This window comes from Equus przewalskii, chromosome 1, assembly GCF_037783145.1.
Source record: "Equus przewalskii isolate Varuska chromosome 1, EquPr2, whole genome shotgun sequence".
Classification (NCBI taxonomy): domain Eukaryota; kingdom Metazoa; phylum Chordata; class Mammalia; order Perissodactyla; family Equidae; genus Equus; species Equus przewalskii.
In genome coordinates this window covers 121,095,008-121,115,712 of record NC_091831.1, presented here as the reverse complement: position 1 = coordinate 121,115,712, position 20,705 = coordinate 121,095,008, and the positions used below count along the sequence as shown (strand labels likewise).

The 20,705-nt window shown below is 36.1% G+C and overlaps 1 protein-coding gene across 4 annotated transcripts in view; it reads left to right on the top strand.

Annotated features, from left to right (window-relative positions):
• Positions 1 to 20,705, top strand: part of LOC103555466 (E3 ubiquitin-protein ligase ARIH1) — a 188,513-nt gene that overhangs the window by 62,930 nt on the left and 104,878 nt on the right. For all 4 annotated transcript variants that reach the window (XR_011527008.1, XM_070575522.1, XM_070575532.1 and 1 more), the window contains 3 exons: positions 8,003 to 8,147; positions 15,834 to 15,926; positions 16,426 to 16,481. Coding sequence is in view for 3 of the 4 variants with exons in the window: in XM_070575522.1 (XP_070431623.1) it covers positions 8,003 to 8,147; positions 15,834 to 15,926; positions 16,426 to 16,481 (294 nt within the window). In the remaining variant the exon portion in view is untranslated. The remainder of the gene's footprint in view (positions 1 to 8,002; positions 8,148 to 15,833; positions 15,927 to 16,425; positions 16,482 to 20,705) is intronic.

Genomic DNA, 20,705 nt, shown 5'->3' with positions numbered 1-20,705 from the left:
ATTCGGAATTCAAAAAGAAATACTCACCAGTGATGTACCCTACATACCAGCCGTGTCTCCCCTCCCCACAACCAGACAGTTTTTAGGCTGAAACTATTCCTGCCTTGAAATTTAATTTATATGATTTAGTATATTTCTATCTAGCAGCCAAGTAAAATGAAAAATTAATATCTAGATATTCTGGAAAATTGGCTGATTAAGTGCCAGTTGGCTTAACTATATTTCTATAAACATACTGAATGAACAGAAAGAACCCTAGAGAAGAGGATTTATAATCTCTACTGACAAATCTCTCAAATTGCTTTCTAACAATCTTTTTTTGTTTGAGGAAGATCAGCCCTGAGCTTACATCTGCTGCCAATCCTCCTCTTTTTGCTGAGGAAGACTGGCCCTGAGCTAATATCTGTGCCCTTCTTCCTCTACTTTATATGTGGGACGCCTGCCACAGCATGGCTTGCCACGTGGTGCCATGTCCGCACCAGGGATCCGAGCCGGCAAACTCCGGGGCGCCACAGCGGAACGTGTGCACTTAACTGCTGCACCACCAGGCCGGCCCCTCTTCTGACAATCTTAATCTAGAGAAATCTAGGCCATGTGAGACGTGGGGTCACGATACTCTAATTGTGCTCTTCCCTCACTGAGGAGAGGCTGGACTACAGGAAAACCACACTGCCATTCCATTTTTATTTTCATCGGTATAGTTTTCTCAAAAGAAGGGGCAAGAGTTGTAAGAAAGGAAGGCCACAGTGTCCTAAGATAAGCTTTGCAACTGTTTACCAAAGTCAGTGAAGCAGAGAGAAAGATGTTGTAACTTGTTAAACAAGGTGCCTGAACTGCAGTGCTTCACATTGAATCACTCTCTTCATTTTGGCCTGTTTGTCACAAGAATGTACATAAAAGCCAGCAAAATGCAGGAACCTTCAAATAATGACCAGGTAAACAAAGTATGGAGAGTTAAGAATCTACCCATATTCTTGAGCGTAGTAGTCTTTTTTTCTTCAGTGATCCATTGGTGGTTCAGTAGCATGTTGTTTAGTCTCCACATATTTGTCACTTTTTTCTTTTGTTTTCCACAATAGATTTTTTTTTTAAGATTTTATTTTTCCTTCTTCTCCCCAAAGCCCCCCAGTACATAGTTGTGTATTCTAGTGGTAGGTCCTTCTAGTTGTGGCATGTGGGACACTGCCTCAGCATGGCTTGAGTGGTGCTAGTTCCACGCCCAGGATCCAAACCAGGGAAACCCTGGGTCGCTGAAGCAGAGTGCACAAACTTAACCACTCACCCATGGGGCTTTCTCCCCCAGCTTTTTTCTTGTAGTCTATTTCTAGTTTCATAGCTTTATGGTTGGAAAGATACTTGATATGATTTCAGTCTTAAATTTGCATTGTTTCCCAACATGTGGTCTATCCTTGAGTATATTCCAGTATACTCTGCACTGGAGAAGAATGTGTGTTTTACTGGTTTCAGATGGAGTGTTCTGTTAATCTGTTAAGTCTATCTGGTTTGGTTGGTTGTTTAATTCCACTGTTTTCCTTGTTGACTTTCTGTATGATCTATCCATTGATGTAAGTGAGGTGTTAAGGTCCCTACTATTACTGTGTTGTTGTTAATATCTCCTTTTAGTTTCATTAATAGTTGCTTTTTGGACTTTGATGCTCCTGTGTAGGGTGCATATATAAGTGTAATGTCGTCTTAGTCGAGTGTCTCTTTTATCATTATATACTGACCCTCTTTATCTCTCATTGCCTATTTTATCTTTTTTTTTTTTTTTTTGAGGAAGCTTAGCACTGAGCTAACTACTGCCCATCTTCCTCTGCTTTATATGTGGGACGCCTACCACAGCATGGCTTTTGCCAAGTGGTGCCGTGTCCGCACTCGGGATCTGAACTGGTGAACCCCGGGCTGCTGAGAAGCGGAACATGCGAACTTAACTGCTGCATGACTGGGCTGGCCCACACCTATTTTATCTTGAAGTCTACTTTGTCTGATATAAGTATGGCAACACCTGCCTTCTTTTGTTTGCCATTAGCTCGGAGTATCGTCTTCCATCCCTTCACTCTGAGCTTCTGTTTGTCTTTAGAGCTGAGGTGTGTTTCCTGGAGGCAGGATATTGTTGGATCTTGTTTTTTAATCCATCCCACCACTCTTTGTCTTTGGATTGGAGAATTCGATCCCTTTACATTTAGAGTGATTGTTGATGTTTGAGGGCTTAATGCTGCCATTTTAGGTCTCGTTTCCCATTTGTTCTTTGTTTCCCTTGTTTCTTGTCCTGCGTATTTGGACTGTCAGTTCAGTTTGGTAGTTCTCCGTGATGGTTTTCTCAGTTTTCTCTTTATTATTTGTGTCTCTGTTCTGATTATTTGTTTAGTGGTTACCATGAGGTTTGTATAAAAAAATCTCATAGATCAGACAGTCCATTTTCTGATAGCCTCTTATTTCCTTAGTCTAAGCCAATTCCATCCCTTTCCTCTACCCCTTCTAAGTTGTTCTTGTCACAGCTTATTTCATCTTGTGTTGTGCGTTTGTGGTTAAAATGACGAGATTAGAATTATTTTTGATGTTTTCTTTCCCTTTATTTTTAATGTTATATTGTTTGTTAACCTGTTCTGATAGAGAGCTGCAGTTTTCTGATTTTGTCTGCCTGTTTATCTCCTTTCTCAAGGCTTTGTAAACCCTTTCTTTTTCTTTTTCCTTTTTTTTCTTCTTCAAGGTGTGAGGGCCTTCTTGGTCATTTCTTGTGGGATATGGGGTCTTGTGGCGATGAACTCCCTCAGATTGTGCTTATCTGGGAGAGTTTTTATTTCTCTATCATATCTGAAGGATATTTTTGCTGGATATTCTTGGCTGAAAGTTTCTGTCTTTCAAAATTTTGAATATATCGTTCCACCCTCTCCTAGCCTGTAGGGGCTCCTTTGTAAGTTATTTTCTTCTGCCTTGCTGCCCTTAATATTTTTTCTTTGTCCTTGACTGTTGCCAGTTTTACTACTGTATGCCTTGGAGAAGGTCTTTTTACATTGATATAATTAGGATATATAGCTTCTTTTTTATTTCTAGCTCCTTCCTCAGGTTTGGGAAGTTCTCAGGTTATTATTTCTCTGAACAAGTTTTATGCTCCATTCTCCCACTCTTCTCCCTCTGGAATTCTATAATCCTTACGTTGCATTTGCTGATGGAGTTGGATATTTCTCAGAGAGTTTCTTTATTTGTTTCTAGTCTTAGTTCTCTCTCCTCCTCCATGTGAAACATTTCTATATTTTCTCCTCCAGACTGTTAATTCTGTCCTCAATAATGTCAACTCTGTCATTCAGGGAGTCCAGATTTTTCTTTATCTCATCCATTGTGTTTTTCATCTCCAGTATTTCTGATTGATCTTTCTTAATAGTTCCAATTTCTTTTGTGAAAAATTCTCTCTGTTCATTAATTTTAGCCTGACTTCATTGAAGTATCTGTATTTTCTTGTAACTCATTGAGTTTTTTTATGATAGTTATTTTGAATTCTCCGTCATTTAGATTGTAAATTTCTGTGCCTTCAGGGTTGATTTCTGGGCACTTGTCATTTTCCTTCTCGTCTGGAGTATATATTAATGTATTTCTTCATACTGTTTGATGGCGTGGATTTATGCCTTCGCGTAGTGACAGTATCTTGTCACAGATTCCACCTGCTGACACTGGGAGGGGGCAGGGTTAGGAGCTGTGTATTCTGATCCCATAGTGAGCCCTGGATTCTGTGCCTGTCCTTTGAAATCTACTCTGATAGGGCCCGTCTACAGTTGTCAGTTTGGTTGCTCACAGCTGCTGCTTTTCATATGTATATAGGGCTTTCTGGGTGACTGGCTGAGAGCTGGGATGGGGGAGTGCCACTTTCTTTCATGTGTGATCCCAGAGGTGTTCTCTCTCTGTCTGCACTGTCTGCTGTTCTGGAGTGCTGGCTTGATGGAGACACCCTGCAGTAGCTTAGCCACCCCTGTGTGGGGCTTTCCCACTATCTGTGAGGGAATTTGGAGAGCAAAGCTGTTCCCTTGGACAGCCAGTCCTCCCCCTTCTTTTCTGAGAGCCCCCTGGGTCACCACCATTGGGGAACGGTGAGGAGATCCTCATACCTCCTTCCACTTCCTCCTGGGGGTTCAGCATCTACACCTTCAGATGTATGGCTTTCTGGGTCTTTCAGATGTCTTTTGTGTTGTATGAATGTCCTTTCTTGGTTTATGAATGTCTGTTTTCCTGTGTCTCAGGAGGGAGAGTCTAAGGCAAGAGATCACTCCGCCATGATGCTGATGTCACTCTAAGCATACTAGTCTTTAGTAAAACTATCAGAATTAGAAAAAACCTTCTTTGTTCCTTTAAAGAAATTAAACTTAGACTCCATGAAGAGTGATCAAAGATGAACTGATAAAACAACAGAACACGATGAAAAGGAAGCTGACAGAACTAAGAAAAAGATGAAGCAACAAGTAGTAATCTTGCAGAACTTAAAAGCACATTGGCAATGGCAAGAAATAGTGTAGATACATACTATGGAAAAATAGAGATGTAAGACAGGAAAAGGACAAAGAAAGAAGTAGCAGATGGTAACATGGTTAACAAATTAACAAAGGCTGTGTACAAATCAAGCAAGGCAGTCTTAATAACTAAAGGATCTGAAGTAATTACCTGAATGGTATTTCAAAAAAGAAAGTTAAATGCTAAGATAAACCTTATAGAACTACTAAACTTAAAGATTGAAGAAAAAAACCTATGTATATGCCAGCTGAAAAATGATTTAAATTATAAAATGAGAAAAATTATTTTGACTGCAAACTTCAATAACAGTATATACCAGAAGAAAATGGGCACTGTCAATATAGAGAATATTGGGGGTCGGGGGTGTGGGTGGTGGTGGTGGAAGCTGGGGCAAATTTGACCAAGTGAGTATTTGAATACATTTGAACATTTGAATTATGTCTAAGTAATTAGGCTAATCAAGTTGAGGAAACAAAAAGCAGTTTTTATCATTCTTGAAAGGAAAACTATATAATGTAAAAATAATGTAATTGGTGAAAAGATTGTATAAAATAATAGTCAACTGGGAGAAGCTCCAGGAAGTTCCAACCAAAACTAGTAGGTTAAGTATAGGGTCATATAACATAAGGACAATCAAGATACTGTTTTAAGTTGACAAATTAAATAGATGTAAGTACTCATTTTAAGTTATGTTTTGTAAAAATAAATTAGATTTCACTATCTTCCAAATAAGCATTGCTGAGTCATTGGTGGGACAGACCGTGTAATAAGTAAAAATAAAAACAAAACATATCTTAAAATTTTACATTTCTTGTAAAATGGAACTTAATAAAAGAAAAAGATTTCTAGGCCTGCTATGCCCAACAATATGAGTGGATTCTTAAACTCTCCCTTATGTTTACCAGGTGAGTATTTCAAAGTTCTTTGGTGCATTCCAGAATAAATCAAAAAGCTATGAACTCCAGTATTGCTATCTTTAAGAAATATGCCTAAAGCAAAGGAATTCAGATTTATAACGATCAGTTATCTTTAACAAGTTACTCTTTACGTCAGTTACTCTTTAAAAAGAAATTGAATGCTTATAATAAGATTCTTCTAGACACTGGAGCTACAGCAGTGATAAAGTCCTCGTGGGGTTTACATTCTAGCAGAGAAAAGATAAAATAAATAGTGATTACAGAGTCAGTAATGTGATAAATCTTGTGCAGTAGTACAAAGTACAGTGAGGATGCAATACAAGGGAACCTTTCCTAATTTGGCGAGGAGGAACTGTCAAAGAAGACTTATTTGAGGAAATGAGATTTAAGCTAAGACCTAAAGTAGGAAGAAGTGTTTCAGGCAGTTGAAACACTCTTCATTAAGTGGTTAGCCTTTTGGATCAAAATGAACTGGAAGCCCTGCTTTATTCCTTATTACACAAAAATAATTTCTATGGAAATCAACAGTTTTAGTGGAAACAGTTTAAAGGAAAGGCCTAAATCATGGATGAAGTTTTATACTCTTTGCATATAGAGATCTTTTAAAGCTTGATATGAAATCCAGAAGTCACAACAGGGTTGGATGATAAATTTTCCTACATAAAAATTGAAAGTGGCAGTTAAACAGTATTAAACAAGATTGAAAGGCAAGTTAGAAACTGAGGAAGAAAGCATTCTGTGAGGCAGAGGGTTCCTCTAGCTGTTTTTGTGCTGAACTCATAAAATAATAATATCTTCACAGAAAAATGTGTTCAACTTCACTTATAAAGAAATGCAAGTTAAGTCTAGATATTTGCCCCCCATTAGATGGCCCAAGATTTTAATCTAGGATTGTTTATTACGGAACATCTAAAATGCCCCTCAGTATAAGGTTGGTTAAGTAAATTATAGCACGGACCCACAGTGGAATATTATGCAACAGTAAAAAAAAAAATGTGGACCTATGTTCACTGACAGAGCTTGTCTGTTACATGTTGTTTAGTGAAGAAAGCAAGTTATAATTCTAGAGTATGATATTTATATGAAATTATGGACACATGTCTATTTGCATAGAATGCTGTCTAGAGTGTTCACCAAAGTGTTGAGAGTCACTAATTTTGTGTAGTCAAGTTAAGGATGACAGAAGTTTGTCTTTTCTTGTGAGCATGAATTTTTTTATAAAAACAATGTGTTTAATTTGTTTACCTATTCCTATTTAATGTTAGCTTTGTATGCTTTCTATTTTTCAGATGAAAGTTGGCATCTTAGTTTTTCTGAGAGATAAAATTTGTAGGAAAGCATTTGGTTTTCTGCTCTATGTATTTTGATGAGCTGAATCGTCAGGGACAACTTTAACTTCATATGTATTCTCCTTTTATAACATGTTGACCTTTTGATAATTTGATCATTTCATTGAAACATATTGTAGTCAAAGTATTTATAAAGAGATATTTATTAGTCTTAGGAGAGTGATTTGTCTTGTTCTCATTTGAGTGATTTTCTAGAAATATAGTAAGTGCTTTGACACAAAACCTGAACAAGACCTTTATTAGAAATGTTAGAAATCTCTTTTGAGTATCGATTATTTTTTAACTTGAGAATCTCCTGTTTCTATGTAGAGAACATTGTAGTTATTGAAACCTGGGCTTTACAAACTAAAAAGTAATTGACCAGATTCTGCATTAGTATTTTTGCTGGTTATATTGATTCCCAGATTGGAAGTTTTTATGTCTATTGCTTTTCCCTTTAGAATATTAAGATATTTCAGGAGACCAGGAACCATGTCTCATCTAGATTAATGGAAATATTGTACAATGTGTTTACCACTATCCTCTGCCAAGAAGTTTGTAGTTTAGTTGAAACTGTAGATAATACTTGGTATACCATGCTCTTGATATCTTAGATAGTGAAACTACTTCTGTATGTTTAGATACATAGCATAGTTTATGAAAAGCTAATATATAGATCATTTGATATCAAAACATTTTAAAATATACTTTTTCATTTCCTCCTTCCTCCCCTTTCCTAGTAAATTAAAAATTATTTCAAAAGAATATTTAGAAAGCAAGTCTATTTTGTAGAATGAAACATCATAATTTCATTTTTTAAATGATTTATGGGATAAGGTATGATTTGTAGGTGGTTTACTTGCTAATATATTTAAACTGATATAACTAAAATTGTTAATAAAATTAATTCGTTTGTGTAACATAGAACCTAGCCTTTTCAAAACCACTAGAGATAGTATAGATTTCATCTTGAAGTTTTAGTTGTAGTACTGTTAAAATACTAATAGCTTAACTTCCCAGTATAAAAACAGTAAAAATAGCAAAATAGCAACAAAAACTCAATCTGTTTTCATACATATATACCACTATTTGCTACAGTTTGTAGCCATACAACTCATTTCCTCTGAGCAAAAAAGGTTATGATCTTGGTTTATTTTAATTCAGCTCATTGGTTTTCCCTGTAGAAAATGAGGTTTTTGGAGAGCTCTAACAGTGTGCAATTGCTGGGCTCTCATCCTTTCTGTTTAAATAATACAGGTACTTTGATGGAAACCTGGAGAAGCTCTTTGCTGAGTGTCATGTAATTAATCCAAGTAAAAAGTCTCGAACACGCCAGATGAATACAAGGTCATCAGCACAGGATATGCCTTGTCAGATCTGCTACTTGAACTACCCTAACTCGGTGAGTATCTGGTAGTTTAAGGCTAGCTCTGACTCTGTATTTCAGAGGGTAAATCAACTTTCATTATTAAACAAAGGAAGATCTGGGAGTCTGGGATTGTAGTAAAGCAGTAACCTATCAATAAATATATTAAGGGTAAGGAAAGGAAGAGAAAGAATAAGAGCTTGTTTTCCCTGCCTTCTCCCCCATTTGCTTTTTAAAGCAACACCTTGTCCATGTTGTCATTACACACCTAAGTCTTTTCCAAGTTTGTTTTGCCACCAAGGGAGAATGCTGTAATAGGTGGCAGTGAATAGAATTATTTTCCATCCAAATTAAAATAGACTTAAAACTAAGTTTTTTTTAATACATATCCAAAACACTTATAAAATGTCTTTCATACTACTTCGTTAAGGAGCTTTCAGGATTCTTTATAACAAAAGATTTTCACTTACATAGATCCATTTTGACAGTTTCTTTAGCAAGGTGACAGAATTGGAGCGGAAAGGAGGACCAAAAATCAAACATAATCTTCCTATGAAGGCCTTACTTTATTAGTAACCATAGGAAAATTATATTTGTGGCATAAATGTATTGTTAGTTGGAATTCACCTCTTAAGGTGTTTCAAAATATCTAAGAAATAACGTAATTCTACAGTAATTCTAATTATCTTGTTCATATTCTCTGCTTTAATAGTTAAGCAGCTCTTTTCTAATAATTACTATATTCCAGGTCTTTGTCACTACTATTATATATTTTAATGTATTGATGGTTTTTCATTGTTTATCTTAGAATTTTATATGTATATCTCTACAGAGAGGCCTATTTGAAGGGAACTGATTTGTTCTCGTGTAAGTGTGTAAGTAGAAAAGAGGTTTTGAAAGAAAGTTAAGTACTCTTCGAGAAATAGAAAAATCAGTGAGTTAAAATAATTCAGTAGGTAAAGTGCTGAATTGAATTTCCCAAATTCTCAAGTTTTGATCATAGCTATAACACTAGCTATTTGGATTTGGGTAGTAAATAATTTAATCTCACTGGGTCTCAGTTTTGTTTTTTGTTTGATTTTTTGATCTTTAAATTTCATTTATTTATTTATTTTTTTGAGGAAGATTAACCCTGAGCTAACCTCTGTGCCCATCTTCCTCTACTTTATGTGTGGGACGCCTGCCACAGCATGGCTTAACAAGTGGTGCATAGGTTCATACCTGGGATCCAAACCAGTGAACACCGGGTCACTGAAGCAGAAAGTGTGGACTTAACCGCTGCACCACCGGGTCAGCCCCTGGGTCTCAGTTTTTTTATCTTTCAAATGAGTTGAACAAGATATTCTTTCAAATCTCTACCAGCCTGAAAATTGTGTCCTTTCCCTCTCCTTAAATCACAGTCTTTACTTGAGTATCTTAAAAAAGTTAGCCTACTATTAAAAATACATTAAATTCATGTTTTGACCATTTTATTATCTTTCTTTAGCAGATTCTGTTTGCCAGTTGACATTTGTAGAGTGTTTACAGTTTATAAATGTTTCTGTGAGGTAATACTAAGACCCAAATAAGAAATTTGTCTCAGATTATACGAAGTTTTCTTACTCCTTGGCATTTCTCCTCCTTCTCTATTATAACCAGCTCCTCCTTAGTTTAAATCTTAAATGTAATTTGAGTACTAAAGCTAGCTGCTTATACATACCCCTAGAACTTTCTCAATGCACTTGATATTGTGTAACAGTCTCAGCAAATTAGAATGGAAAATCATGACTGGAGATTTGAGGTGTAAGTTTTGCTTGTACTTGTAACCGATGATGGAGAACCTACTATCCGTTTGTTCATTCCCTCATTCCTTCCTTCCTTCATTCTTTCGACACACCAGGCGCTACTCTGAGTATTAGAAATACAGTGGAGCGTAAAGTCATAATGCCTGCTTCAGATAATTTTACAGGTTGGCTAGGCAGACAAGTAAAATTATGTATTCAAAAAGGACAGTAAATGCTTTGATAGGGCATAATACTGTGGGAATGTGTTGGAAAGACACCTAACCCAGTTTTGGATCAGGGAGGACTTCCCATAGAAATTGACATTTGAACTAACCTCTGAAGGTGTGTTAGTTAGGTGAACCAGGAAAATTGAGCAATACAGAAGCCGAAGGAAGAGAATGCACTTCCAAGAATGGTAAACAGTGCTAAAAGCTTCAGAGAAAAGAATTGAAAAGTAAATTTGGAATTAACAACAAGAAGTTTACTGATGATCTTGAAAAGTTATTTTAAGTAGTGTGGTAAGAGGCAAAACGACACTGCATGGACTGAAGATTCATTGACTTGAAGGAGGGAAAGAAAGTGGAGGCGATAAATACAAACAAATCACTTTTTTAAAGAAAGTTTTGCTAAGTAAGTGACAGGACAAGAAAGCAAACAGAGATGTGGATTGAAAAGTAAGTTCAAGAGTTATGGAAACTGCCAGGTGTTATGAAAAATATAATCATGATGAAATTAGGACTTCTTATAGTTCTTAGACTAATATAGAAGGATAATTTTAACCTCTTCAGTTTTGCAGTAAATTCACCTGAGATTCTTCATTGAAGCTTTGTTAATTGGATGAGTAATTTCTTTACTTATATTGTTTAACTTCTGCATTTCAGTATCCACTAATCTCTTCAAACAGGAATACTTGCCTTTTATTAACGTGTATCTTGAATACCTTTATCTTTCTAGAAAGCACCTTTAGCTTTATACAGTGCCACATAAAGACAAGTTTTTAAATAAATGCTTCTGGTAGCTTAGATAACACTTTGGGGTTAACTATCCTGGGTGGTCTCTTCTTTAAAAACAACTTCCAGAGACTTTGGAGCACTTTTTAAGTTCATAGATTCCTCCCTGCCCCTGCTGCTCCCGACCCTTGCCCTGCTTGTGTTGTGGCCAATTCAGGGGTTTCTTAATCCTGGCAACAGTTGCTCATTTTATGACAGTTTTGAATAAAAGCGTAAGATCTAGCTGTACTAACACCTTATTCTACTAGGAAATACAGCTTTGGCTACAGTGTCTCATTTTTATGAAGTGAATAATTTATATTTTCTAAGATTAAGATATGTTAAATAGATACATGCAAAGTTCAAGATTGTGAGGGTAGTCCATCCCTGACACACCTCTGAATCTTGGCGCTCCTGGGAACACTGAAAACGTCTGATCTAAGTCCAACCCTATCTTCCTCTTTAACTCATTCCATTTTACAGAGGAGAGAACTGATGCCCTGAGTGTTTTCTCAGTTTTTATAAGCAAAATGGCTTCAGCTTTAGAGATTATATGGGCAACTTCTGATGGAGGAAAGATAATTCTTAATGTTGTCACTTCTGTTTGACATTAGTTGCTCTGTGTGTAAAATGGTGGCAATAAATGAAACTTTGAAGAGTGTGTTTTATTCTTTCAGTTCTTTTTCTTCAGGACCATTAATTTCTCTTGTAGGTAGTATTTCATATATTTTTAGTGTATTCTTGGTTAGATTTATTTATAACGTAAACAGGGATAAGTTTGATGAATAGATAATCTGATTCCGTTTGTCAGGGAAAGGCCCACGGAGCCAGGTAGGTAATAAGCACAAAGCAGTAAGGGAACAGATATGTCAAAGGAGGAGGAGGGAAAGGGAAATGAAGACAGACTGGAAGATACTCAGATATATCTGTGATAATGACACAACTCTTGAGCACAATGAATGTCTTTATACCATAGATTAGTTTTTGCATGATCTTCAGACATGCATGTGTGATTTGTTTTTCTAATTTATCTTGTTTAGTCTTATCAATCAGAAAAATTATCAAAAAGAAGCCTTTAAAGTATAGAAAGCTTTCTTTTTTTTGCTTTATCTCATAAGAGTGCTCTGGTCTAGAAGTCCTAAAGATAGAGATGTTACTTATAGTGATCACTTAGTAACCATTGTGACCCTAATCTCTTAGTCTTTAGGATTCTTATTTGAAAAAAAGAATAAAGCACATGAGGATGTGTGTGTGTTGTTAAGTTATGAATAAAACATTGTAGCGTTGTTAGTATTATTACTCTGCTATGTTTTTTCTTTACAGAATGCCACTTCTCATTATAACTGAAAATCAAATACCCTCCATTAGTGATCTGGCAACAAGTTAGTGCCAGATCTCCTCCACTAGTGGGGACTAATGAGAATAGATTTTTTTTTTTTTAAAAGATTGGCACCTGAGCTAACAACTGTTGCCAATATTCTTTTTCTTCTTCTTCTTTTTTTTTTTTCCTGCTTTTTCTCCCCATATCCTCCCAGTACATAGCTGTATATTCTAGTTGTAGCATGTGGGACACTGCCTCAACGTAGCCTGATGAGTGGTGCCACGTCCCCACCCAGGATCCGAACCGGTGAAACCCTGGGCCACTGAGCCCGCGAACTTAACCACTCGGCCATGGGGCTGGCCCCCAGAGAATAGATTTTTTTGTTTCCCAGATCTTTTTTTTAATGGACAAGAGTACTGATTTCCCAAATATTTACCTTCACTTGCTTTGTGAATGAGTTAGAATCGTTGTCAATCTGAATAGCACCATATTTTAAACTTCATAAATATTTTCCATGTCATTTGGTCTAAAAACCAGTCTCAGGACTCTGACACATTTTCTTCCATGGCTGCTTCTAGGCATTTTTTTATGTTGATATGCTACAATATAGAATTTTGTATCCTATTTATTTGCATGTAATATCATAAACAACATCAGAAATTTCATAAGTATATTTCAGATAACTGCTAGTTAGAAAATGTAATAGAATAAAAAAAATCCCACTTATAAGAGCCACAAAAAGAATAAAAGAACTAGGAATAAATTTGGCAAGAAATGTGAATCTATATGAAGAAAACTTTAAATACAAAGGGCGATAAAAGGATGACTTGAATATTTGGGAATAGAGTAATAGTAAAATATTGAAAAAGAAGAATAAATTGATGGAGTTGGGGAGGATTAGTCCTACCAAATACAAGAGTAGGCAGTGCAGTGGAACAGGATAGAGTAAAATATGCATGAGGAGAATTGAGTGTGTTATAGAGGAGGCATTTCAATTAAGGTGGATTATTCAGTAACTGGTGTTGGAACAACTTGGTAGCCATCTGGAGTGGAAACTTAGATTTCTACCTAATGCTTTATATCAAAGTTAATTAATTTAGAAGCCATCAGTTTTAAAGCTAATACATTTTGCTACATAGAAATAAAAAGCTTCTGCGTGGCAGCGAAACATGAGCATTCAGAATTGAAACTGGGAGAAAACATTTTCCACACTTAAAAACAGCCAATTTCCTAAATAAGTGAAAATTCCCACTAAATCATTAAGAAAAGATCAAGTGGAAAAATGAGTACAATAGGTGGACAGAGTACACAGAAAAAGAAATATACAGCCTTAAATCTTTTTTCAGAGTTTAAACTTCACTCATAATAAAAGAAATTAAAATGAAAGCTAATGAAGTTTGTTCATTTTCACCTGTTAGATTGGCAAAGATCAAGGATTTGGAAAATAAACTATGTTGGCATGGGTGTGAGGGACCAAATTCTCTTGAACAGTATACATTGCTACAACTTCTTTGAACAAAGCTTGGTAATAACCTATCAAATTGTAAATGTATACCTGTTATAATTTCACCTTTAAAAATTTGTCCTAAGATACGTTCATATGATCACAAAGATGTATATATGGTCAATGCAGTAGCATAGTAGGAAAAAGGTAGTCTAAATGTCCATTTAATAGTAGACTGTTTAAATAAATTGTGGTACCTTCATACAGACTGTAAAAAGAGGTGGACCCATGTGTACCAATGTAAAACCACATCAGAAATCGGTTAAATAATAATAGTAAAGAAATCCAAGATGCAGAAGAGAGTATCTGGTACTCCTACTGTGTGTGTGCGTACACCTGTGTACATTAGAACATCTCTGGAAGAATATGTAAGATGTTGGAAAATAATGATTACTTCTGGGTAGAGAAGTATAGGACAAGAATGAGGATGAGGGAGCCTTATTTTTTCAGCATAATCTCATACTGTTAAATAGTTGTTTTTAACCATGAGCCTCTATTACTTATTCACTTAAAATAATAAAGTGGTAAATATTGTAAAATATTCTTAAACTAAAATGTGTCAACCATTGTTTGTCTTTTTTTTTTTTTTTTGAGGAAGATGAGCCCTGAGCTAACATCTGCTGCCAATCCTCCTCTTTTTTGCTGAGGAAGACTGGCCCTGAGCTAACCTCCATGCCCATCTTCCTCTACTTTATATGTGGGACGCCTGCCACAGCATGGCTTGACAAGCAGTGTGTAGGTCCACAGCCAGGATCCAGACCAGTGAACCCTGGGCCGCCGAAGCGGAACATGCAAACTTAACCACTGCACCACCGGGCTGGCGCCCATTATTTGTCTTTTTGAAATATAATCCTAGTCTAGACTCTCTAATGTTATTTGAAGTACTTGTTAATATCCCATTATAGAATATAGAATACTTCATTTAACCATTCCTCAAATTAATATTATTTCAAATCATATAAGTAATAGAAGATTAGACCAAAATGTTATATTATTCTTAGCTGAGTAAGTCTTTTGGTTTCAATAGTATTTTATTTATTTTCTAGGTTAGCTGTGTTCCATGCAGCGCTATGAAGTCCTATATTTGTGTGATATATTTTTTTATAATAGCTTTAGTGAGATACAATTCACATACCATACAATTCACCTGTTTAAAGTGGTTTTTAGTATAGTCACAGAGTTGTGCAGTCCTTACCACAGTTACTTTGAGAACATTTTCATAACTGCGAAAAGAAACCCCATATCCTTTTCAGTCACTTCCCATTTCTCCCCAAGCCCTCCAGCCCTAGGGAACCACTAATCTACTTTCTTTCTCTATGAATTTGCCTATTCTGGACCTTTCATATAAATGGAATCAAACAGTCTGTGTTCTTTTGTGACTGGCTTCTTTCACTTAGCATACCATTTCCAAGGTTTATCCATGTTGTAGTACGTATCAATATTTTATTCCTCTTTAAGGCTAAATAATATTCCATTATATGAGTATTCCACATTTTGTTTATTCATTCATCAGCTGACAGACATTTGGGTTGTTTCCACTTTTGGGCTAGTATGGATAATGCTGCTATGAACATTTGTGTACAAGTTTTTGTGTGGACATATGTTTTCATTTCTTTGGGGTATATACCTATGAGTGGACTGCCAGAGTGTTTTCCAAATTCTGGCACCATTTTACATTCCCACTAGCAGTGCATAAGGGTTCTAATTTCTCCACATCCTTGCCAACACTTGTTATTATCTGTATTTTTATAGGATTATAGCTATCCTAGTGGGTGTGAAGTAGTGTCTCATTGTGGGTTTGATTTACATTTTCCTGATGGCTAAGGATATTCATCTTTTCATATGCTTATTGGTACATGACATATTCTTATATTTAATACAAGCTTCTTCTTGTCTGCCTTTCCTAAAAATTGTAGGTATCTAGCATGGATGCATTTCTCATTAATTAGATGTTTTGTGTTCATTGTATTTATATTTCTAGATTTAATTACTTAGAACTTCATTTTAGAGGCCCAACTAGTCTTGTCAAGTTGGACATTATAGCCAGTACGAAAAATGTGACGTCATAGAACCTTATTGTGTCACTATGTATAGTGATTTGTTTGATAATATCTTTTAAAAGTCCATGTGTTATTTTTGTTACAGTATTTCACTGGCCTTGAATGTGGACATAAATTTTGTATGCAGTGCTGGAGTGAATATTTAACTACCAAAATAATGGAGGAAGGCATGGGACAGGTAAAGCTGCCTGTTTATTTTTTTTGTTGCTATTTAATTTCCTCTGGTGTTTAGACAGTTGCATAACTATAGGTGAAGCATTCTGCATTATGAATTGCATGGGGAACTGTTTTCTAGATTAAAGCAACTAAAAGATAATTGAGTCTTTTTATTGTATTTACAGTGTGGCATTCCAGTTAAAGATCCAGTCTAGGTAATGTTTTCTCAGTGGGCATTAATATTTGTAAAATCAGACTAAACTTGTTGGGCAATTCTGTCATCTCTTGCTTTTGCCTTTCAAGTTTTAGATTGAAAAACCAAATATGCAGGTCAGCAGTTCTAATTAGCTTATGGTGATAAACACATTCGTGCACATACATTTTTTTTTAACAGAAAAGGAATGGTTAAGATCTTGTGAATGTTAAGGTATCCTCAGAACCTAGCAAAGTGCCTGGCAATGGTAAGCATTCAGTAAATATTTGTTGATTGAAGACGTAGTTTAAATTTCAATCTTTTTCAGACTATTTCGTGCCCTGCTCATGGTTGTGATATCTTAGTGGATGACAACACAGTTATGTAAGTATTTTTGATAGATTCCGCATGTTGAATATTGGTTAGTTGGTTAAACCAAATTAATTTTCACTGAGCACCTTAAAGGAGGTGAAATTTTTAGTCTAAAGAGACTTTCTAATCTACATTCCTTTATAGTGCAAAAGCCTGTTTGTAACTTGGTTAAATGCTCGGTCACTATTCTAGTAAACTTGGCAATACCTGATAGCTACATTTCAGTAAACCTTGGAATTGGAGAATAGGATATGTCCGTGTGTCAGTTAAGGTCCTCTGGGAAGCAGATGCCAAGATAGGGTAAAAAAGGAGGGAGATTCATTGCAGGATAGCCTCTGTGTAGGATAAAGAGGAGGAGGAACAGGAGTGGACAGACCTTGATGCAGGTCTGATGCCTGTTAAAGGACAGAAAGAAGGGAGGAGAATTCAGTAGGAAGAGACTCAGACTATGATACAGCTGTGAGAGTCTCTGGCAGCCCTGTGGGGAACTTCATTGCATAGATTGCCCATAGAGGAATGCCTCAATGAACAGAAATGACCAGGCCCTGGTACCCTTACCATGCTCTGTCACTCACTGGGAGCTACCCAAGGGGAATGTGGCTTCAGCTGGAACTCTGCTACAAATCCCAGAGGCGTTGTAGCTGTGGATTGTTGGCTAACTACTCGTTTTGTGAAAAGTTCTCTTTTGAAGTGCGAAAGAAACTTGAAGAAACAAACATAGCTGGTTCCTGAACCTGGGATGAAGTCCGAGTTGCTTAATTCTTGAGCCAGTGCTATTTTTATAACCTCAGGCTACCTAATTGACTTCAGTCTAGGAGGATAAACAGATTGAGGGCCTGAACGATCCTCAAACAAATTGTATAATTAGTCCTGGATAATTGCCTATATAGAAAGGTATGTCTGTGTTTAAGCACTGGGATTTGAGGGTAACAAAAGTAAAGCCATGGCGTTAATGAGCAAAATTCTTAACCTAATAAAGCTATAAATTGACTTTAACCAGCACGGTTTATAAAGCTCACTGATTCCACTTTATTAACATCAACCTATTTTAGTTTACTAAAACATATTTACTGTTGTCAGCTCTGTGTTAATACTGTTTCCTTCTTTCAGTAAATCTTCAATTATTGTTTTAAGCTAGCAAAAATAAGCCATGTGTCATCTTGAAGTACCACCATCCTTGCAGTTGTCTTTATCCTGTCCCCTGATACTTTCTGATTCTGTGTATTCTTTCATCAATATATCAATTTCATCAATACAGATTCGTCAGTACGTTTCATCAGTATAGGCTGCTGTATCTTTTTATCCATTCCACAAACATTTACTGCGAGTCTTATTATTATTATTAGCACATAAGCACAGGAGAACAAAAAAATTAAGATACATTTCCTTCCCCCAAGATGTTCATAATAATAAATAACTAAAATGCAGAGTTTGTTTTATATGTAAAGGTATGTACAAAATTACAGTTAGAAAGAAGCAAATTATTCCACCTGAAGAGTTTAGGGAGACTTTACTTAGGGAGTAAGATAAAAGGGGTAAAAACCTCGGTTGGGGGAGTGGAGGGAGTCATATTGGTTGAAGAAAGGATGCCAGTATTTTTTTACATAGGTCATGAACTTCTCTATTAAGTATTTTGTGGTGGCTAGAGCACAGAGTAGCAGATTAGAGATGAGTCTGAAAAGAGTTTGATAGTTTATAATGAGTTTCATCAAAGAAGGTTGTTAATACTGTGATAATAAGATTTGCATTTTAGAAATACAACTTTGGTGGTATGGTGGAGGATAGTTTAGAGTGGATAGTTTGATAGTGGATAGAGAGGATAGTTTGAGCAGTGGGTTGTAGTTAGAAGGCTGTTGTTTTATGAAATTTTATTTGGAGGGGAAATGGAAAAATATTTCTGACACATAAAACAAATACGGCTAATATTAGGGCTCTTATAAATCACTAAAAAGGAGATAGTTCTATGGAAAGGACATGAACAGGCAGTTCACAGTGAAAGAAATTTTAAATGGTCATGAACATTAGCTATGTCTAGTTGAATAAATGTAAATCAAAATTAGATACTGCAACTTTTTAAAAAAGTTTTTGCATTTCAGATTGGTAAGGATTAAAGAATTTGGTAATATCTAATGAGTGTGAGAATATAGTACAATACGGAGTATAAACTGTTGCAACCTTTTTGTAATGTAGTTTGGCAATTTCTGCAGATTTTTTTGCTCTTTGGCCTTTCATGTAATAATCTCTTCACTTTAAATATGTCATTCTGCTGCTGTCTTGTCTCCGTTGTTTCTGATAAGGCAGCTATTAATTATCATTGTCCACTACTTGTGGCTTTCATGATTTGCTGTGTCTTTGGCTTAAGGTCAGTTTGACTATGGTATATCCAGATGTGGCTCTCTGTGTGTTTATCTTCTTTGGGATTTCTTGAGCTTTTTGGATATGCATCCTGGTACATGCACAGAAAACTGAGAATATTCGTAAGAGAATTTTAATAGTGTTGTCAGTTGGGGGGTCGAGGAATAGGAAGAGGGATTTCTATTTTTCACCTTGTATGGTTGTGTACTATTGGTATATATCTTCTGTTTTCTTTCTTTTAAATAAATAATTCCCTTCTTTTGGAATTTAAAAGGTTAGTTAATTAAATGATAGAACATGTTTTTTAAATGTCTAATCCTAAGGTCCAGTAACTGAAATGTACTTAAAATTCTTTTTTCTTAGCATGAAAAGAAACTGAATCCTTCCCAATTATGTTACTATCATTTTTTTAATTTCCAATTTGGTAGATTAAAAAATGATTTCTTGTTGTAATTCTAATGAAACTCATTTGGGTGTTGAATTGAAACAAACCCAATTCTTTCCTGAAGACATATTCCCCTATAACCCTCTCAAGTTGAAGCTAGCTTTTTTCCCCTATATACCTTATGGTCAGGGGGTAAAGTAATTGTCTCCCTCAGTCCCAAATGCTGTAATCAGACTGTTTGTCTACTTCAGTTTAAAATCCATAGATCCTTTGAAGTTTGTTATCCTGCTATTTCACAGTCCTTTGTGTTTTGTCTGTTTGACTTCTTGGTCACTCCCACTTAATTATTTGTAGTGCTGACATCTCCCTCACTTTTTTTTTCTCCCAAGGCTTACTGTCATCCAGGATGATTTCAGTGCTCCTACATATAGTCTATTCTGTACCCTAGCCCTAAAGTTCTCAAATTTTGGTTCTCCAACCAGCATCAACTAGGAACTTAAGAATGCATATTCTCAGGCCCAACTCTAGACTTACTGCATCAGAAACTCTGAGAATGTGGCCCAGCAATCTGAACAATATACTCTCCTAGTGTGGTACTCGTGTACACTTAAGTTTGAGAACCACTGCCATACCCTTTCATTTCCAGTAAAATCCCCTTCACCACAACCCCCTACTCCCAAGGCCACCATTCTGGGCCTGCTCCACATCTACTCTAATTGACTTTGCAAAATCATCTTTTTCTGCCTCTTTCTGAAACACTGCTCCTCGGGGTTCTATCCAACCTACTATTTTTTCTCACTCTATACTCTCACCTTAGGCATACATTGGAAATTTCCAAATTTATATCTCCAGATGAACTTTCTTTTGAGCTTGGGACCGATATATCCCACTACGTGTCAGGCATCTTCATATGTATATTCCTCAGGCTTTATCTTGTCCAAGCCTCCTACCACCTCTACCACCACCAAACCCACTCATTCTTCTTGCTTCTCAGTATCAAAGAATGTTACCACTAGGTCTTAAAGACTTGCCTAAATTAGAAACCTTGATGATATCCCTAATTGATTTTTCTCCTGCATTTCCCAGAGTCATCCTGACCAAATTCTGTCAATTCCACATCCTAATTACCCTGAAATCCATCTATTTTTCTCTGTTCCTACTGCCATTAACCTGATCCAGGCCATCATCTTCTCTTAGCTGGGAATCTGCAATTGGCTTCTAAGTGATTCCCTTATACCCAGAACTTCCAGTTGTTCTTCACAAATGACTTTCACTGTCCTGTATTGCTTACCTCTGCAGCTTCATCTTTTGCCTTACCTCTTCTCGCATTCTCTGTTGTGGCCACATAGAACTTCGTTTCTTAAAAGTACTATACATTTTATTTGTATTTGATTTGGTTTGATTTTGTTTACTTTTTTCTCTGCCGTCTCCTGACTTTCTGACATGAAATACTCTTCCTGTTTTTCTCTTCAGTTCTCATCCTCTTAGTCATTCTT